The sequence below is a fragment of the Schistosoma haematobium genome, chromosome ZW (assembly GCF_000699445.3).
Source record: "Schistosoma haematobium chromosome ZW, whole genome shotgun sequence".
Classification (NCBI taxonomy): domain Eukaryota; kingdom Metazoa; phylum Platyhelminthes; class Trematoda; order Strigeidida; family Schistosomatidae; genus Schistosoma; species Schistosoma haematobium.
In genome coordinates, this window is record NC_067195.1 from 66309197 (window position 1) to 66330980 (window position 21784).

The 21784-nt window shown below is 38.2% G+C and overlaps 1 protein-coding gene across 1 annotated transcript in view; it reads right to left on the minus strand.

Annotated features, from left to right (window-relative positions):
• The window catches only part of GNA12 (Guanine nucleotide-binding protein subunit alpha-12), a 36144-nt gene extending 22746 nt beyond the window's left edge, over window positions 1-13398 (minus strand). The window contains exons 1-2 of the mRNA XM_051212086.1: window positions 13351-13398; window positions 6017-11953 (exon numbers count right to left, since the gene is read on the minus strand). Of these exons, the coding sequence (XP_051072223.1) occupies window positions 6017-6319 (303 nt within the window). The 5' untranslated portion in view covers window positions 6320-11953; window positions 13351-13398. The remainder of the gene's footprint in view (window positions 1-6016; window positions 11954-13350) is intronic.
• Window positions 13399-21784: the final 8386 nt, after the last annotated feature.

The following is a 21784-nucleotide window of genomic DNA, read 5'->3' on the forward strand; positions in this document are numbered from 1 at the left end:
TAGGAACAATGATTGTCAATAAGGTTTACCAAATACCTCCCTAGATATATTTACGCTAAATTACTTTTATCTTCCTTTTAGTATTACTTCACAATCTATAGTTTTTAACCATATTAGGAAACAATAAGACTGTTGTTGAATTTTATATGAATGTAGTTGTAACTATGTCATTTGAGGAGCCATTCATAAACAAACAATTATATACATAATAGAAAAGTGGATCGATCAGCCTACAATAATACTTTCATAAAACCACTTGTCTTAATTACCAATACAAAACGATATGTACATCACATATATACCATAATGAACTGTAATGTATTCAAGAACAACAAAAGTCTACTAGTAGTAAAAGTTAGAATGCTATACATCATCAAATAAGTATGACAACTTTCCAATATATCTCAACATGCTTGATCAGATAAAGCGAATTAAATTTTTCTAAGAAAAAAGCAATGAATTATAACACGAAATGTTTATCTATTATGGTATCGAAGCGCGAATCCGTTTCTGATTAGTGAGTATAGTGAGAAACTATAATCTGTATGATATGATGGATAGAAGAGCCAAGTCATATCTACGAAGTGCAAATCGTCTAGCTGCATCCAAGCTGTCCATTGTACTCCATGCTTTCCCTTAGATGTCGAGGTCTACATAATCCAGTCAACCACCAGAAGAAAGAGGAAGGGGGAGAGTAAGCAGTCTTGCCTGATTCCGGTTGTCAATTGGAATGCACATATCAGCTGTCCCTCGTGCACCACTTTGCAGTGTAGTCCGTTGTATGAATTCCAGATGATGCTGACGATCTAAAGCAAAACATAGTGTCGAAGAAGTTCCCGTAAAGTTCTCCTATCCGCATTGACAATTACTTTCTCATAGTCAAGGAAGTTGATATGATTGATCCGGTTCTCTGTACTGTGATCCGGTCAGACCCATATAACTTTGTGTATGCATTTAGGGGAGAATATTGTGCCGCCTATAACCATGTTGTTGAATGCACATAAATTTGCAAATCTCTCACCACTCTCGTTTTTTTCTCCCAGTTAGTCTATGTCGTTCCACTGTATCTTCATACCCAGTGCTGTTCATTCCGACTTTGGTGTTCAGGTCTCCCATCAGAATGGTCAGGTACTTTCCTGATCACTTAGCTGTGATTGATTGCGGCCTCTCATACAACTGGTCTTTATCGTCTTCGTTGCTATCATTGGTAGGTGCATAACACTGGATAACATTCATTGTGATCCCCTCCTACTTTGTTTTCAAGGATGCTTTGATGATTCTGGATCCATGGAATTCCCGTCCTCTAAGTGGTTTATATGCTTCCGTGGACAGCATCAGAGCAACTCTCTGAGTGCGTAGAGTATTTCCTTCTTCGTGACCCAAGTACAATAGTATCTATCCTGAATCTAACCTTTCCCTTCGAGCTACGGTTCAATGGGTTTTGCTGATTCCGGGAACCGACAAGCTGTATCTCCTCATCTCCGTAGCTATTTGGTTGATCCATCCAGTTTCCCACATTGTCCGAAAATCTGACGTGTCTATATTGATTGTTGCTCTGGTTTTTAGAAGGGACATCGGTCTTATGACTTACGAAGAATTCGGGCTTTCAACCGGGGGGGGCCTTATTGTTTCTTTAACTCGGGGGGCAGAATTTAAGTGGTTTTAAATGTGTTTTTTTCAAGTCAGCGGTTTTTTAGCAAGGCTATTTTCTACGTGATGTGGCTGATGACCCCACGCTCAACTCTACTCCTTTGCCCGGGCTTTGGACTGGCAGTAACCATAAGAAAACTGCTAGCGGAGCATAGAAGTGTGGAAGAAACGGAATCGAAACAATAAAATTGGTGACATTGGGAATTAAACATTAAGAATATAGTTGGAAAGGGATGAAATCGGATGATGGAGAGTACGAGATCTAACTCAAACCCAAGATTTAGAAGAAAATAAAGAATGAGTACACCTATGTCACAATAATAGACTCTGCGTCTTGTCATCAAATGCATATAACAAAGGATTGTGATTATTTTGAGGACCTAAACCGAAAAGCCTTCTTAGTCCCAAGTCCACTGACTTCATGGGCTAATGTCAAGTCTTGATGTTGCTGTACAGTTCTTTTCAATCTACTGCAGAACAACCAAACGTTGTGTTTTCAATGTCTTAACTGTCTCAATCAATGAATTTTACAACCGAGTGAATCAATTAACCATTTCTATCGATTAAACGAGGACAAACCTCAGCATTACTTACTAGTTATTCCCGCTATATGTGGTCAATTCTTTGAAAGCATATATTGTTATATCCGGTGACGATTAAACTACAGGTAAATTCCAAGGACTATTCATGGACTAATATTCTATAAATATTCTTATTGTATAACTACTCAACAATTACACTATGGATATTTATATTCCTTTTATGATAAGCTTTATTTTGATCTATAATTTATTATTGTACGATTTACGGTTCTTAAGTTATGTTCAGTTTATTAACTACTGCCTCCCACATTCACAGCCACTTTTTGGGCTTATTTGTGTACAAGTATTATTTCCTATTTTATGGTACGTTGAGATTTGTCTGATTGATATATAAACCAAGTATGTCTGAAATAAATGATCTGCTCTGATTCGGAAGCTGGTATTGTGTTCTGTACTCAAGTGGAAGGGCTCGTAAGACATAGGACCAATAAGGACGCTAAACTGCCCACACCGGTTGAACGTCATTGGTTGGCCTAGTGTGAAGATTCGTATAAGTCGTATTCGGATTGGTAGATAAATCGTGCGATAGAAAAACCAGACATCACAAGGTCATAACATATATAATCAAACATCATAAATCTAATTATTTCGTTTCCCTTCATGACAAGATTTATTTCGTAACGATAAAAGAATACAAAATAAAACATTAAGCACATAAAATGGCTATTGTTGGGCATTTTGTGAGCACTACAAGTGGGATGAATTGATAGAATTCAGAGGCACATATAAGAAAATCTTATTAGAGATCAGACTGGTTGATTCTGTCACGATTTCAACGCTTTGTGTGGCGTAAAAAACAGAAGTCAGAAGCAGCTGCTATCGAGTTACTCAATGAATGCAGATGGACGACCTGGATCTCAAACATGTAAAGAAAATTATGCGTACAGGTCATAATAGATTTCTTTAAATATAATAGTTCAGAATGTACATCTCGATAAAAATTAGATGAGGCTCCTGGTAGAAACTGATTTCAAACCGAATAACTCAAGCATTTTAACAGCTGATTTCAAATACCTCACTGATCATAAACGAAAAAGTTATGTGACTTCAAGGACTAACATCAACGACTAATAACGTAGCACATTTGTGCTATGTTTGATTGCGCTACCATGAGACTACTCATAGCTTGGTTATGCTTCGACCAACGAAGTATATGACAATTATCAGTAAGTGATCATGATGAAGTTATACCTAAACAATGTATGTTGATACATATCAAAAACTTTAGCACGAGATTTATTTAGATTATCTGGAAAATCAAATGTAAACACTAAAATCCTTGCACAGCAAAATCAAAACACGTAACGAATGATTCAAAAATATTAATAGTAAATTGACTTTAGTATCCTTCCATTCAAGGTTTCTTAGCTGTGCAATGAACCAGAGTTCATCACAAAAATTGACCAAATAAAATGTTAACAAAAGCAATTTGTGCTGAGAAACGAAAGAAACATCTTTCTGGACGATAATTGTACAAATTATAAACATAAATGAGTCAAAACTTATTAGACAATCCAATTATTTAACCATTTACTTCTGACGTCAAATAACACTAAGTTTATTAAGATTGTTTCAAATATGCTTGTTGAGGAAAATTTATATCCTTAGAACTGACAGAGAAACTAAATATCGCTTAAGATTGCAAAAGTCACTGCTTCGAAAAAAATGGCCCCAGTTACGTGTTCATACATACACTAGTTAGTATGACTGTAAGCTTGACGATTAGAATAATTAACTGCCAACAAGTATCAAGTCCCAAGCCCACTTACAGCCACTGTAGCTTGTGCAGCAGGATAGTACCACTAGCTCTTGCACAAATAGTCTACTTCGAAGTTGATCACATCACCATTTACCATTAAAAAAAGCTTATCAGTCGATGTAATAAAATGTATATCATTGAATTTTTAATGTATGTAAATATGTGGTTTTTTAAAGTAAACCACAATTTAAAAAATAACAGCTTTTAATCTCATTCCACATTTTATTAAAGTTTGATTCCATTAGAAAAGATGCCAAATGTATCGATTTTTATGGTCATGTTCTCTTATTTAATTAAATATGCATACTGCTAACTTTATGCGAAAATGATAGAGGCCTCCAATGGCCAAAGAATCATTATATATATATATATATATATATATATATATATATATATATTTCATCGCAGGATTTGAATAAGTTTTCTAGACTTCCGATTGGATACTTTGTTGACTGAAGTTTGAGACCCGAAGGTTGACTGCGGATTTCATTTGAATTGGATGAACCAAGTTGTTAAATAAACAGAAGAATATCCACTTAAATTAAGTGTGAACAGATACACCTTAGTCCGGTAAACTTCGTGAGAAAATTTTGTTTTCTGTTCACTTGGACACCAAAATAGTAATTTCTTACGTCATATTTCAAGTAAGCGAATGCCTAGTAGAATTATTAAGTACCAATGTGTTTGGTGTGAGATGTGGCAACTTGAACCGATGTATATATGTGCCTGGTCCTACGATGTAGCTGACTGTGTTTAACCCAGAAGAAATAGCTGGTCAACACAGGTACCTCCAGCTAACGAGTTCCAAATATGAAGGAAATAGCGTCCTGGATTCGACTGACAGACATATTCCACTTATTAAATATCAATATCTATATTATGGCTTTATAATACGCAAATGGTGCGTAGCTGAGGAGTTCCTGTTGTTTCATCCAATATTACTCCGTAAGTGTATCGACCCCTTTTGGTGAGTATTAATGATCATTTATGAGTGAGCTAACTATAATAGTATAGATAAATTTCAACTGTCATTTAACTTTGAGGCTTTTACACCTTGTTTACGGCAATCATCATTGCTCGCCATGAATCAATAGATATGTAAACTCATTAGGATCAGTCAGTAAGACTTTCCGCACATCAACTAGTCTGAATAATGCTATGGAGAACCACTGACGTTTGACTACAAAGAATCATTCCTCTTTCTTACCCATTCTAACATGACCTACATAATTCACCATTTCGATTCAAGATTAAATCCCTTCCTCAACTCGAGTGAAAAATATTTGAAATATGAAGGTCACTGACTTTAGTTATGCAACTCTCTGGTTAGCTTTCAAACAAGTTGAGATCTCAAATGACAAAAGTTTCAGTCAGTATGGGTTGACCACTCGTAAAGACATTACTTGGCCACTAAGCTAACGTAATATTTGATAGTTTTCGCCTTACATGATTATTTTTTGAAAAGTTTCCTAATAAATAACCAACTTCTGGGAAGTCAGACGAAAAATTGGCTATTTTTAAATGCATATCAATAAAATCTGAATATGAAGGGAGTGGATAGTTTTGATAAACACTACTTAGTATACCCGACTCAAATCATAGTTCTGACTCGCCCACAATTGAGTAGTGATGTGTTAATTTGGTGAGTCTTTCTGCGACAAAGAATACTACACAAATTACAAATCAGACGACAGACGTATTTATCATTATTTATCCGACAGATTCTTATTAAATCGACGGAGGAATTCGGGACTTGAGAATGTATTTTTTCTGTTGGATTCGTGATTCAGTAGCATACACACTCCCGTTTTAGTTGTATAGTCAGATATTCAAATTCCACACCGACAAGCAAGAGAGCATAATCAACTCTAACACCACAGATTTAGTTTAGCATAGATATATAAAACGTTATTACGTTACGTTTATGCTTAAACTTTAGTTAGTCATTTTAGCAGTTTAGAACGACAGATATAAGAAACCAAAGACGGAAAACAAGTTTGCTAACCTGCAGTAGGAATAAAACACCTTTGTATATGTTATCATAGATAATATCTTTTAGCTGTTCGATTTCTTGGTTTGTAAAGTGCTTTCCATTAATGATTTTCATTTGCTTGAGAAAAGTACTTTTTCCACTTTCACCAGTACCCAATAATAAGATCATTTGCCTTTGACGAAGACGACTTTTCTCCTTTTTCAGTTCTTTTTCTATTTCCCTGTTGCGTTTTTGCTGCCACTTAATGATTTCACGGTCGTCAATTGACTCTTTTGGAAATGCACAGCAAGCAAGGAATGACAAGGTCACTGACATTGGCTGTACATAAAAACCACGGAAAAATTATTGAAAGGACAATAACGCAGCTCAGTAACCAAACACAGATTTGTGCACTAGGTTTTGAGCTATACAAGTTAGTCAATACGCCTTAATAAACAAACTCAGGTACTAACTCAATAGTAACCCCTCTGAGATTTGTTGAACAGTTGTTGAACCTATGAGATTTTTCAATGCTTCAAGTTGTAATTCTTTTCAATTTTATGAGTGAAAATAATGTTAGATAAAGTCAGAAATCCCAAATCAAACACATGATTTGTGTTTAAAAACAGAAGCAGAAAATAAGCATAAAAATGGATATGTTACCAAAGCCACTAAATGATAAAATATCGTTAACTATAGCTGGTTAACACACATGAAACCACTGATAAGAAAATGTACACAGAATTCCCAAGTTACTTTGTTACTGCGAGCAAAGACATATTTTATTGTTCCCGTAAAGAGCGGTATAACGGCTATAATTAAAGCTCGAAATCTTAATAACGGAAGAACAATTACTTGAGTGGTTTAGCGGGTTTATTGTTGGTAGTCAATATAATTACGAACTATCTGTTACTTATTCCATTAATTATTATCGTTTAAAACACATAACCATTGGCACAGGGGTCCATCAAAATATATAAGCGCCACACAGCAAAAACGAGATTGTGAAGAGATAGAGAAAAGAAAGTGAGCATAACGAGAAAACGAATCAATAATGAATATAAATTATGGTATGAGAGTGAAATAATAATAACAATAATGGATGGAGCAGTTCAGTTAGGAAAAAGACAACCAGATAGGATTCTGTAAGTTATTCTAGCTTTTATGAAGTAAAAGAAAGTTACAGCATGATCGCCATTGGCTTGTATCCTGAGCCATGTCTGAGAACGTTCCAAGCCATTGAAGAGCACCATCTCTAGGACCCAAAACATGGAATTGTGAGGGACGAACAGAATCCAGTCCTAAATACTTTTCTTTCATACCACGACCCTATATCATTCACTGACCATTTTTACCCATTTTCCAACTAGTCCCAGCGTCAGTAAATAATGCACAACGTGAAATTCGCTGGTACAACATTCAAAATGCATATCTAAGTCACCAAAATCAGTGTTTCAAGAGGGTGAAATAATTGAACTATCATCACTGTGTCCGAACACACGTTGTCCAGCCTCTACATTACCAAGACAGTGTTACCACTGGATGTCAGCAATCCTTCGGTGACAACGGTGATCAAACACAGAGAATCACTTAACATACTCAACTTGGAGGGGCTTGGTTTCACAAAAATTGAGAGAAACTGTTCTCACTAACACACTGTATATTCGAACTTTTAGAGCCAAAATTATATCACGAAATCAACAAACATGGTTCAGATCAACATAAGCCTCTCTGGATTTCATTATACGTAAACTGACCTCATCACTTACACCATCATTTGCGCTTATACAGATACTCAGATTCACGAACATCTTGACTACTTCTATCTCTTCACTGCCAAAAGTGAATGCGGACAGTGTCCTCTCGGTCTTGCCAATGTACTTTGCATTTCGAAGTTTCAAAGAATATATCACACCAACGGAAGTTGATTCCCAACTGATTAAGTGAAGACTACATGGCTTGAGTATTGTTGCACAGTAAGACAATATCATCCGCATACTCAAGGTCGAAAAGTCTTTCTCCAGGCAACAGATCCACACCACCATTACTTACATTCATCAGAGCTGTTTCCAGAATGTCATCGATGGCAAAGTTGAAGAGGAATGGTGAGATTGGGCAACCCTGCCTAACCCCACTGTTCGAATGGAACAATAGAGAGGTGATTGTATGGCTTCATTCTACCTGAAGTGTTTGTATATAGGGCTTTCAAGATGTTAATAAACTTTTCGGGCACACTCTTTTTCAATAGATAATCCCAGAGAACTGTCCTGTCCAACAAATCCAAGACGGCCCTAATTTCAAGAAACATTACGATTGTTGACAAGTAATAATTATGACGGCGTTCTCACATTTGGTGGAGCCTACTTACTTACTTACTTGCGCCTGTTACTCCCAATGGAGCATAGGCCGACATTTGGTGGAGGGTGAAGATATAATCAACACATCCTCGACCAGATGGATGGTGTTCCAATTTTAGCGATTAGGTTGACTAATATTTTAGCTAAGATCTGGGAGTTAGACGTTATTCCATCTGACTGGTCGCAATCACTTATCGTCCCAATATACAAGAAAGGGTCAAAATCATCCTGTGACAACCATAGAGAGATTAGTTTAACTAATATAGCCTCGATAATTATCAGACGCCTAACTAAGACTCGTGAACTGCAAACACGAGAGAAACAAGCTGGCTTCAGACCTGGTCGTAGCTGCATCGACCACATATTCACCATTCGTCAGATTCTAGAACACAGGCATACTTATCGGCGTCCGACAATGGTGGTCTTTCTTGACTTAAAAGCAGCACTTAACTCTGTTGACCGAGAGGTTCTGTGGCGATGTCTGTCAGTGAAAGGCGTACCTCAGAAGTACATAAACCTTATGAAGGCTCTTTACTCGAACACTACTAGTCGAGTCAGAGCTTATGGCGAACTGTCATCTACTTTTGCAACCTCAAGTGGTGTCCGTCAAGGCTGTCCACTTTCCCCATTTCTGTTTAACTTCATCATAGACCTATTGATGGAACTAACATTCTCGTCGACTGAATTCTCGGGTATTGATCTCCTTCCAGGAGGTCCACTTATCGACTTAGAATACGCAGATGACATAGTCCTGTTTGGTGAAGACGCTGATAAAATGAAGAGTCTTCTGGTAGCACTGAGCATCAATGCCAGAATGTTTGGAATGCGCTTCTCTCCCTCTAAATGCAAGTTATTGCTTCAGGACTGGTCTGCGTCAACACCTGAACTAAGGATAGGGAGTGAAGTAGTCGAACGCGTTGGCAACTTCACTTATCTTGGAAGTCTGGCCAGCCCTAATGGGTTGGTGTCTGACGAAATCTCAGCACGGATTCGAAAAGCTCGCTTGGCTTTTGCCAACTTACGTCACCTTTGGCGAAGGCGAGATATCGGTCTATCAATAAAAGGACGAGTATACTGGGCGGCAGTCCGTTCTGTTTTAATTTACGGCAGCGAAACATGGCAATTAAGAGTAGGAGACACTCGTAAGCTACTAGTATTTAACCACAGATGCCCTAGAAATATTGCTGGCATCTGCTGGGATCACCGGGTAAGTAATAGTGAGGTTAGACGCAGGGTATTAGGAAATGATGGTAAATCAGTTGATGAGGTTATGAATCTTCATCGACTGAGATGGTTGGGCCACGTGTTACGTATGTCTGAATACCGATTACCAAGTCTTGCAATGCTAACGGGTGTTAGAGATGGTTGGAAGAAAGTTAGGGCCGGCCAAACCAAAACGTGGCATCAGTGCTTGAAGACACTAACTTCTAGTCTGAGCCATGTTGGTAGATACAGACTACTTGGTTGGGGTCCGCGTGACTTTCGTAACCAATGGTTGGAGACTCTTGGTGACATGGCTCAGAATCGATCACAATGGCGCCGGTGTATACACTCCCTGTCTTCCCTTAAACTAAGACATTAAAATCGCTTCATACCTTTCTTTCTACGAACCAATTTTTTCTCCTTGTACTATATCTCTATATGCAATCTTTCTCTTATATATTACCACCTTTGACCTAACCACTCCTATGAATCCGGTGTTCATCTTGTTGTGGTGATGCGGTATGGCAACCTGGACCGATGCACATATGTGCCTGGTCCTACGTTGTAGCTGACTGACTGACTCAACTCCTGGAAATCTAGACGAGGGAAGTGTTATCTCTAAACGTACGTCGACGACAAAGTTGAACAAGAATGGAGAAAGTGGACAACCCTGACGAACACCACTTGAGGTAATCAATTCTGATGACAGTTCGCCATAAGCTCTCACTCGACCAGTTGTGTTCGAGTAGAGAGCCTTTTATAATGTTAATGTACTTCTTTGGTACTCGTTTCAGTGACAAACACTGTCATACAACCTCACGATCAACAGAGTCGAATGCTGCCTTAAGGTCGAGAAATACTACGATTGTGGGGCGTCTGAATGTGTGTCTGTGTTCTAGGACCTGACGTAGTGTGAATATCTGGTCTATACAACCACGTCCAGGTCGAAAACTAGCCTGACTTTCTCTAGTCTGTTCTTCACGAACTTTGGTTAGGCGTCGAAGAATTATTGAAGCTAATATTTTAGATACTATATTTGTCAATCTGATTCCTCTGTGGTTGTCACAAGAGGACTTTTGTGACTGACTTCAGGAGATACTCCTGGAGTTCTAGTGAGAAACCGTTATCAGTAGAGTTCAACCAGGTCTGTTTTGAGATATCAGCTCACTGAAGACAATGGTGTACGGTGGCGCAACTTCGTGGATTGGTTGAAGTTAGACATTAACACCGTTGGATGCCGGCTCAGTGGTCTAGTGGTTAAGTGCTCGCGCGCGAAACCAGTAGGTCCTGGGTTCGAATATCGCGAGCTGCGGGATCGTGGATGCGCACTGCTGAGAGTCCCATACTAGGACGAAACGGCCATCCAGTGCTTCCAGGTTTTTCATGGTGGTCTAGCTTCAATTGACTCATGATTTCAACCTGTGAAATTTCTAATAAATCTCCACAAAACCCATTCTGATGCCAAATTGCCTGAACGTCTCCATTAGTCTCAACTAATAATAACTGAAAGTCATGGCAAATTATAACTTCGAGGTAAATGCTCATTCCCGTTTGGTAGCAACTAAAGGTTAACAGGCTTTCTGAAAATTGGTTAAAAGGACAGTAACAACTGTCTAAACACCCTTAGTCAGATCCAAACAACTTAAACGTTTACAGCTCCTACTTCCTAGCTAAACAGGTGGATTGGATCTTACGGGAGAAGTACGGAAGATTGCTATCTGAGAAATCTGGGAGATGACCAGTCTGTCTTACGATAAGCGGCTTTGGAAGTTAGATCGTTCTACATCATCGTGCTGTGAACTGAGTATGACTTGAAAGACAGTAAACGACTTTGGATTCGCCACATCTTGTCTCTTTCTTTCAACTAAGTCACAGTAAATCAGAGTATACATCAGTTTAGTACAGGAGTCAAGAACACACGATCCATGAGGTATATACATTTTCCGCATTGAACAATAAACTTTCATAACTTGTTGCCAAAAGACCTAGTTCCTTCAATTCTACGTAGCTTATTAAAGAAAAAAACTAGGAAAATAGGGCGGCAAAATACAGAAGAACTTGTAGTGGATTATCTTCGAGACAATTTCTTAAACTTCGCATATTGATCGCCCTGATAACCACTATTATATAAATCCCAACGGTTTATAAATTTCAGAAGGCAACGTGAAGCACCGACTACAGTTTATTATCGAACTATTTTTCTATTTAAACACATAAACATTGGTACAAAGAGGCACCAAATAGATATGCGCCACATAATTCATTCGATTTATGTGAGGGCTGGGATACTACCCGCGTGCCCAAATCGAAGTAGGTTTATTATTAATATTATCATCATTACTGAACAGCACAGGTCAATAAGACACAAGCACACCAAGCGAATTCGAGCAGAACTGCTACTGTGAGCGAGCTAGCGAATACAGAGGCGAATTAAAAGTCAAGTCAATTAATAAGACCCAAGGATATATATATATATATATATATATATATATATATATATATATATATCGTAAAACCATTTAAGTAACTAAGCAAAAAAGACGGATTTGTGTGCAGGTTGTCATATGTGATCAAGCATACATGTTCATACAGACGTGATAACAACAATAACTATACAAAGATACACAAATTGTTACTGTTCGAATAACACTGTATGTTAAACAAGTCAATTGAAGGGCTTGACATAATTAACCTCAAATAAACTCAATTGTAGGGGAGGTGCTATAAAATAATATTCCTCCTTCTTATAGATAGAGTTGACAATGTGTTCTTCCTATTTAAGTCCGTGGCTGATAGAGCCTATCAAACAGATGTGCAGGCCCTTACCGAAATGTAGAATGCAGATATGAAGGTGATCAACTCTGCGACTTCGGCTGAAAAGTGGAAAATTAACTTAGATGCATCAATAGGAGAGATATGAACTCATTCCCAGGGTCTTGACAAAACTAACTGCAAATAAACTTAATTGTAGGAGAGGTGCTATAAACTAAAATATACTTAAGGTCTTCTGTTTTCATATCCCAAATCTGAAGTTAAACGATAGTGAATCATCACTTTAAATGGATAAAATAAATACAACAGCACAAGAATTAACCGAAGGATATCAGGTTAGAGAGCATAGCTTACGAGATGAACAGATGTTGCAAGATTAAAGAGAACTGATTCTACTTGTCAACTGTGACTAACATTAAACGATGACACGATTCAGAGTCGGAAACTTCCCTTAGAGACACCATGATGCTTTCATTTGAAACCTAGTTGAACGTAAAGTTTTAAACACTGAAATTGAATACCTGCTTCCTTGATCATACCAGTAATGCAATGGTGGGTGTTTTTTAGAAATTCAAGGCGCCTATGAAAATCTTAGTGATAACACTACCAAACGACCTTTGGTGTGGTCTTCTTTATAATGAAAGTTTAAGGAATTTTAAACTTTATTGACGTACTTAGTTTTAGAATAACTACGATCTTAGCTACTACGAAACTTTAAAGTTTCATAGTGACGGAAAGCTCTAGGTGTGGTTTCAGAGGTGCAAAATTTGGGAAGTGAGACAAGCTTGAAATAGAAAAGAATATCAATTACCAAACCGTGCTAAATAAATGTACATATCAAGGAGAAACATCAGTAAGTTTAAAAACAAAGTGAATAAATTAATACGCGACTTTTCCCAATCGAGATCAGAGATTTTTCAGCCATAAGGCCGAAACATTACAAGAAAAAATATGTCAATAAAACCAGTATTATGATGGAGTGCACCGAAAGGTGGACAAATTAAATCGAGACAACCATAAATGTGTTTACCATACCAAAGTAACACAGCTGTCAAATAGTGCGCTTCTCAATCCTCGTTTTTGTCAGTATCAGATCGCTAAACTTATATGACATTCTTTTGAACGGGTCGACGAACGGAGCTACCGAAACATGATGAGATATTTATTTATAACCTTTAGGATTTATTGGAAAGGTCGGTAGCCAGATAACAAGTAATTGATTATATGCTTATGAACTTGAGATTTAGATTTGTGTAGTAAGTACAGAAGGCCTACGGCCTATGTTATTCTTTTTCTAGTATGCTTCTGTGAGTTTCCAGTCTTCTCTTGAAATAGTCAACTGAGGGCGCAGGTTCCAAGTATTAATGACTCGGTGTGAAAACCTGTATGCCGCGGGTATTCTGTTCGTTCTTGGCTTTTCTACTCGCCTGCTATGTCCTCTGATATGTCTCGATCTGGTGGGAAGAAAAAGAGAGAATAAGTTAGGTCTAAGATCATTTCTCAGCATTCTGTACGTCAAAATTAGGTCTCCCCTTAATCTGAGATAGGACAGAGTTAAATGGTCCAGCTTTTCAAGCTGCTCTTTGTATGGCTGCTCTCTGAACTTTTTCTAGGATATCCGAGTCACCTTTTAAACCGAGGCTCGCAGCCTGAACGCAGTTCTCAAGCTTAGTTCTCACTAAGGATAAGCACACTGTGGTGAACATGGTAGTATCTAACTTAGTAAATGTCTGTTTTAAAGCCCAGAGGGTTCAAAACCCCTTAGTTGCGACCTCCCAGCAATGGACCGTCGTCTTAAGATCATGACTCACTGTCACCCTTAGATCTTAATGAAACCGGACCACGGGTACAGGCACTTTCCCTATGTTGTACCTATTAACCTTTGAATCCCCAAAGTGCATGAGACACACTTTGCCGCGTTGATAGGCATCAGCCACTCTTTAGACCATTTAATCACATTTAAGTCTGCCTGAAAAGCACATGCGTCAGTGTCTCCAGTTATTACTCGCCAGATATTTACATCGTCAGCGTATACTAACATTGGGGACTGTACTATACTTGTAAGATCATTAACGTACATTATAAAAAGTAAAGGATCTAGGACGGAACCTTGAGGTACTACACTAAGTACTGGTCTCCAGATGGAGCACTTGGCATTTATTCTTACTTTATGTCTACGACCTACTAGGAAATCCTTAATCCATTTTAAAAGAGGCCCGGCAATACCAAGGTTTTCCAACTTCAATAGCAGTCTATTAGTTGGCACCTTGTCAAAAGCCTTACTGAAGTTTATATAGGGAGCATCCATTGAGTTTCCGTTGTCTAGCGCCTTTGTCCAAAACTCCGTTGCTAGAAGGAGGTTCGTTGTACAAGATAGATCTTTTCTAAAACCATGTTGTTCTATGTTTAGCAAGTTATTGGTTTCCATAAATGCCATTATGGTCCGTTTGATTATTCTTCCCAATATTTTAACTACAACACTAGTGAGGCTTACAGGTCTGTAGTTTGATGGAACTTGTCTTGGTCCTGTTTTATATATGGAGTGACGATTGCATCCTTCCAGTCCATAGGTAACACACCTTGGTCAAGTGACATATTGAATATCACAGTCAGTGGGGCCGCGATATATTGGGCAGTATGTCTCAAGATTTTGGGGTGTAGTTCATCTGGTCCTGTTGACTTCTCCATGTTTAGGGTGCTAAGAGCCTTAAGCACATCGTTTTGGTCGAAGTCCACGGTGAACAGCTGGTTTGTTGACTCTTTATTTTGGTCTAGTTCTTTGTCTAGATGAGGTTGCGGGGCGAAAACTGCCCCAAAAATGTCAGCAATAGCCTCTGCTTTTTCCTGATCTTCCTCTATCATTTCAGATCCACTCCCTTCTTTAATTAGGTTGGGAATCTAATGATGAATCCTTGTTCTGTAGTTTATGTACGAGAATATCCTCTTGGGCTGCTTGAGTGCAGATTGTGCCAGCTGCATTTCATATTTTCTTTGCGCTTCCCGAATTTTAGTTATACACTCGTTTCTTATCGATCTGTAGCGTTCCATCGTACCTGCTGTGCCAAGGCGGATGGCACCATCCCAGCATTTCTTCTTTTGTCTTAGTAAGCGTCGAATATCCCGCCCTATCCAGGGATGTCCGTGCTTCTTTTTCTTTGGGACAGTCCAGGGTATGTATGGTTGAGTTACCCGATTGTATAACTGCCTGAATAGAGTCCATGCTTCTTGTACTGATGCCTTTGAGTCAATTTCTCAGTTCTCAGCCGATGCTGCGGAGTTAATTGCCTGCATATCTGCCTTCCATATGTTGGGACGGGCCGGTGCAACTGTTTGCCAGCCAATCTCAGCCATGAATTTGAATAAGATGACTGTATGGTCACTTCTCCCAAGTGGTGGGAGAAAAGCCATTTGATCAACATCATCACCATGTGTGAAAACTAAATCTAAACGAAAGGAAGAGTTTCTTAAGTCGTATCTTGTGGGATCTCTAATGTGTTGGAATTATGCTAGTCCAATCGAGGTTTCTAACAGTTTGCAGTCGAACGACGATATGGACGACCCTACTTCTAAGTTAACCCAGTTTATATGTGGTGCATTAAAGTCGCCTACTACAAGACTTTTACCCTTGTTACACCAGGACTTAAGTTTACTTAGGAGAAAAACATGTGCTACACATTCTGGACTGCGATATACTACAACTAATTCAATATCTTGCCGTCGGCATTTCAACTTACATCTCACTAGTTCACATGTCCCTGAAACATGTGCTACTGTCTCAGCTACCGTCTCCTCCAATAACTTGTTAAGCAGCAGTGTTTTGCCTACAGCTTTTTTCTTCTCACTCCTTTTCCTCCGTACTGAAGTCCATTTATCAACGCTCAGGACAGCCACACTGCGACTATTTGGGACGGTGACAGTTTTATCCGATGTCGATATCAAGCGGCACTTCACTCTTCGGTAATGTTAACGGAGATTTCACTTTCCCGTCAATCTCAGTTGAGTGTTTTGCGGGTCCAGTAGCAGCACTTACTACATTGACACATTCTTCACCGTCATTGCTCGTGTTACCAGCGCTACTGCCGTCGTTATTCTTGCAGACCTAAGCCAATAGGCTCATAGCCTTCTGAATTAGTAACTTTTTATTTGTACAGCAAAACATACAAAGCCAATGCGAGTTAGGCCTCGGGCATCTTTTGTATGCCGCAGGACTTAGACGTGTACACATCTTATGGTACCACTTTTTACATTCATCGCACTGCATTCCTTCCTCAACGGGGAACAGGCAGTTTGGTTGTCCACATTTATAAGTCTTAATAACTATTGTATTTTGATTAAAAAGGTTTAAAATACAATAGGATCACAATGTGAACACGAGTGTCAGTCAACGGGTAGAAAAAGGTACGACAGGACAAAGTTTAGCAAAAATTTTAAACCTCAACCAAAGTACTTTTAGTTAAAGTAGACCAAGAATGCTTTTTGGTGCAACAAGTACAGAAAGCAAGGATAATCACGACAAGTACAAAAATCACTGCTTTTTTTTAAACGAGCAAGGTTTTTTATAAATATTTCGTTCCTGAAGGCACGAAATATTAAGTTTGTCTGGTGCAAATGTACCACTGACCGCTCTTTTGCAACCTGATTAGTTCACCATGAGTCTTTGCGTATACTAAAAGTGGCAACTACCTCCATAAACTAAGTCGTTTTGTAAAAAAACGACATTTCAGATTTGTGGGTTCCAACAAACACTGTTAGCTGGTGGTGAGCTATTTCTCTAACTTATATCACATTTAAATATATTTTTATTCTCGTACGATACCCACTTGTGGTGGTAAATAAATCCTCATAATCAATAGACCAATAAGTCTTCGACATTTGATGCTGATCCCATTAGATTTAACGGACACACCCAGCTGATGACGCATGCACACCAGATCACGAGTGGGTACTCTGTACTACGTATCTCCGACAACTGTTAGCAGGCTTAGATTAAACGCTTCTCAATATACCGATAGCCATTCAAATATAATTTCAAATCGTTTCATTTCTGACTTCTGATTTTACTGGATTGGCATACTTCGGTTTTATGGGTGTTATTTGTAAATGCGTTATCAAACTCCGAATACCTTTGGTATCTTCGTAGTATCTTACCGAAACGGATAAAAATTATGAGTCACATCAATATAACAGGATAAGAATATCTTTCAATTGGCAGGTCACATGCAACATGGATAGTTTACAGACACATCAGACCAGATCAGCGTGATAGGCGCCTAAACAACGATTTGATTGATTAGTTATATACATAACTAACAATATTTCAAGGTATACAGCGTAGAGCAAATACTAAAGCTCCACCAAAACATACTCCATCTTTAAGTAAGCCTAACATTACAAAACATAACAGGGTGTCGTTTGTGAATAGCAAAGAAGATAATCTGATGATAACCTCAGTTCATCCATGCTTCTGGGGCAGACAGTTTTCTTTGTTTTTAGTCTAATTATGGCCTGTTGGGGAATAGCTAATCAGTGACATTGGCGCTCCCTCACTATACAGACTTACCCTTTGACCTATAATTTTAATTTTAATTCAGCTTCATGTGATGTCCGCACTAACTGATTGTTCATTCATACTGGATTTCGCGCTTATTATGAATTTTATATATAAGAAGTCTAGTTGTAGTCATCTAAATCTACTTGCCTCAATTTGTGCCTGTACTTTCCGTCCTTTTTTCATCATTGAAAACATGTCGAAAGTGTGACTCCTGTATACTGCCCACTCGATAACACCATTACATCAGAAAGATTTATATTTATTTCTAATGAAAACCGGTTGTATTTGTTATCTGGAGAGTAGTCACATGAGGCACTATGTATTTGTCACAGCGTTTTTTGATGTAAAATAAATATGAACCAGATTTTCCTACAATTGTTCACTGTGACTCTGATTTCATAAGACGCGTCGAGTCTTACATTGTACATCCTTGTTTTGTTACTATAGCGGAAAGAAGACGCTGAAAATCCCTCGGCAGCATTTTGTTGGACATTACTATCATTCATTTGTTTCTCCTCCCTGTCGCTTATCATAACCTTATTGGATATCTTATAATCGCACCTTGTGTTTTGTCTTACCCGACTCCCTGACATTAGGTATTTCTTGTCTATCTTTGTCGTTTCCTTTTACATGAACTTTACTCTTATCCATCGAAAGTTTATAATTGGAAACACAATAATCTGCATCATACTCAAGCACGTAGACGTTTAGATTCCTATTATCTTAACCACATATATATGACCTACACAAATTGATATTTGACACTCTTCGCCTGCAATTAATAAGGATTTCGATTGCAACCTCTTGAATCACTACTGCATAAGCTATTATTCTACCAAAAAGTTTTACCAAGGTATTTATTCGTTTTTAATTCTTTTGTAACACATACATTACATCTTATTCTTATTCTGCTTCACAAACATACACGTTAATTTATCGATACCCATTCCATTTTTTCCCTTCATTTGTTACCTAAAGTCATCTTGGCAATCTTCTAAATACGATATTGCATGTTTAAATATAACGAATGCTATGTTAATATAATCGAAACTTGCGTATGACTACATTTCTGAAGAAACCCGGGGTGGTCTCTTCACAAAACTAATGTGTCGACAGTGTTTGTGAATAATAATAATAATAATAATAATAATAAATATTCGAATGCTATATATAGTGAAGGAAAACTCATTTGAAGGAAAACCAATTTGTCTTTAGATGAAAAGTTACAGTGCCCTAATAAAATATGAAAATCATACATTAGATAAACTTTCTGCATATCTTCCATTCGTTATCCTTTACGTACGTCATGATTCGTCCAATTCTGTAGTTGTTCCGATTGTTCTCCGTTTTCTTACCGTCCTTTTCAACTCAGTCTTCTGCTGACAAGCATTTCACTCGCGATCGCTGTTACATACTACTTTTGTCTGTCAGCAGAATTAGCATATACCTAACTCTGAGTATATGATAAAAGTGACAAACTAAAGGCCTAGAAACGGGAGATGCTACAATTTATGGACGAACAAATCGGATTTGAGGTGACAGGTCTTAGATTTTGGAATTATAGCTAATGTCAGTTTGAGATGAGAACAGTAAATCTTATCCCCAACCCCAGCGTCTAACTGTGAGTCCTAATCCCAATTTCTCATACTAATCTATAGCCCTTATTTAACCATAGTAAGCAGGTGGGCATTCCAAGGTTATTTTAGCCCTACTCAAGGGTCGTCCATAAATTACAGTCTCACCGAAAAACACTGTTCAATGTGATAAACACTGTCAATTCAATTTTGAGAACTAAGTATGACAAATCATTTGGATTCAGCGAAAAGAATTGAATTTCACTATAAAAACTAATGAATACTTAGATGGTTCACGGTTTTGTCAACCTATAAATTTGTAGTAACTCGCTCATCTAACTTTGTTGGTCTCGTGACAGTTTATGGTCAACTCAATTTGCAACCTCAGTTGGTGTTTGTTTGGGTCGCGAACTTCGGAGTAGCTCAGTGTGTCGACCCCTACATCAACAGACTTCTTTAACGAGCTTACTAGCATACGAAACTGACAGTATTAAGCGGTTGTGCTGTATTTTAATATCAAGAAAGTTTCTGCTAAGGTTCCTCATAATCGTCGAATCGACAGACTTCAGTCAATTAGGATTGCTAACAAGAATTCAGTTAACAGTACACTACTGGTCTTGCAACCCGGTGACGTTTATGCTCCAGTACATCGCGGCCTTGAATGTTTAGACAACCACAAGGTGGATGCTAACGTCAGCGGTCCTGGCCTCCCAAGACTGATTCAATAAATCAGTTTTACTAGTCTTAGCGTTTTTATTTTTATCCGCGAGAATCGCAGTGGTGCCTTGCCCGTTGAAGTTAAGTAATAAGCGACACGGATATAACAATTGCCGACAGGAATTACGTTAGGGAGAAAGCCATAAGTGTAAGTCTCCTCATATGTCATATGGTTGACCTCAGAGATCCTATGGTTAGGATTTAAATCTACTACACGTGTTGCGAAACGCGATGTGGCCTTATATTGACCTTTGTATCTTTTATAACGTTGCGGCTGTTAATATGTCATTCTTTATGTTCCCTCCAGAAATATTGTCTCGGACGCCATCGCAAGGAGGTCCAACAACTGAGATGCAATAAACTCGGATTCAGAATTTTGCATTGATGATAGAAGGCCTAGGTGTGTGTTAGTCTTTTTCTAGTAACCTTCTCTAGGCACCTAGTCTTCTCTTGAGTAAGTCAGATGAGGGGACGAACACCACTTCAACGGATAACAAATTACAAGAACTGATGACTCGATGTAAAAACCATGACATGAGTATTTTGTTCGCTCTTAGCTTCTATGCACGCCTTCCGTGTCCTCTAAGTTGTCCTGATATTGTGGGAAGAAAAAATTGAGGATATATCGGGTAAAAATTATATCTAAGAATTCTATACATCAAAATCGGACTAAGCCTAATTATGCTGTAGGACAAAGTAGAGCACTCTAGCTTTCCAAGTCGCTCTTTGTATGGTAAACATCAGAGTTCTGTATTTGCACAGGTAGTTGGCCCATGTACTTTCTCCAAGATATTCAAGCCACGTTTTAAACAGGAAGTAATTATTAGGTCTTTCAGCTTCAAGTGTGGTCTATTTTCCGTCACACTATCAAATGCTTTGCTGAAGTCTATGTAGACAAAATCCACTGATTTTATATTATTTAAGGCCTTTATCCATTGCTCACCTGCTGTAAAGTTTGTTGGCAAGACAATCCACTCCCGAAACTATTTTGTTCGCTGTCCAACAAGTTGTTAGTTACCGCCAGTGTCATTATGGACTTTTTGATTATCCTTATCATCATTTTAACTGCGAAACTAGTGGGCCAGACAGGTCTGTATTTTGATGTGAGCTGTTTAGATACTGTTTAAGTAATGGAGAGGCGACTACGTCTTTAGGGTCCGGCGGTAACTTATGCGTGAAGCAGCAATATATCATGCAATTCATCTCAATATTTCATCACAATGCGTCAGCTCCATTCGTCGACCTGTTCAAAAGAATGTCATATAAGTTTAGCGATCTGATACTGACAAAAACGAGGATTGAGAAGCGCACTATTTGACAGCTGTGTTACTTTGGTATGGTAAACACATTTATGGTTGTCTCGATTTAATTTGTCCACCTTTCGGTGCACTCCATCATAATACTGGTTTTATTGACATATTTTTTCTTGTAATGTTTCGGCCTTATGGCTGAAAAATCTCTGATCTCGATTGGGAAAAGTCGCGTATTAATTTATTCACTTTGTTTTTAAACTTACTGATGTTTCTCCTTGATATGTACATTTATTTAGCACGGTTTGGTAATTGATATTCTTTTCTATTTCAAGCTTGTCTCACTTCCCAAATTTTGCACCTCTGAAACCACACCT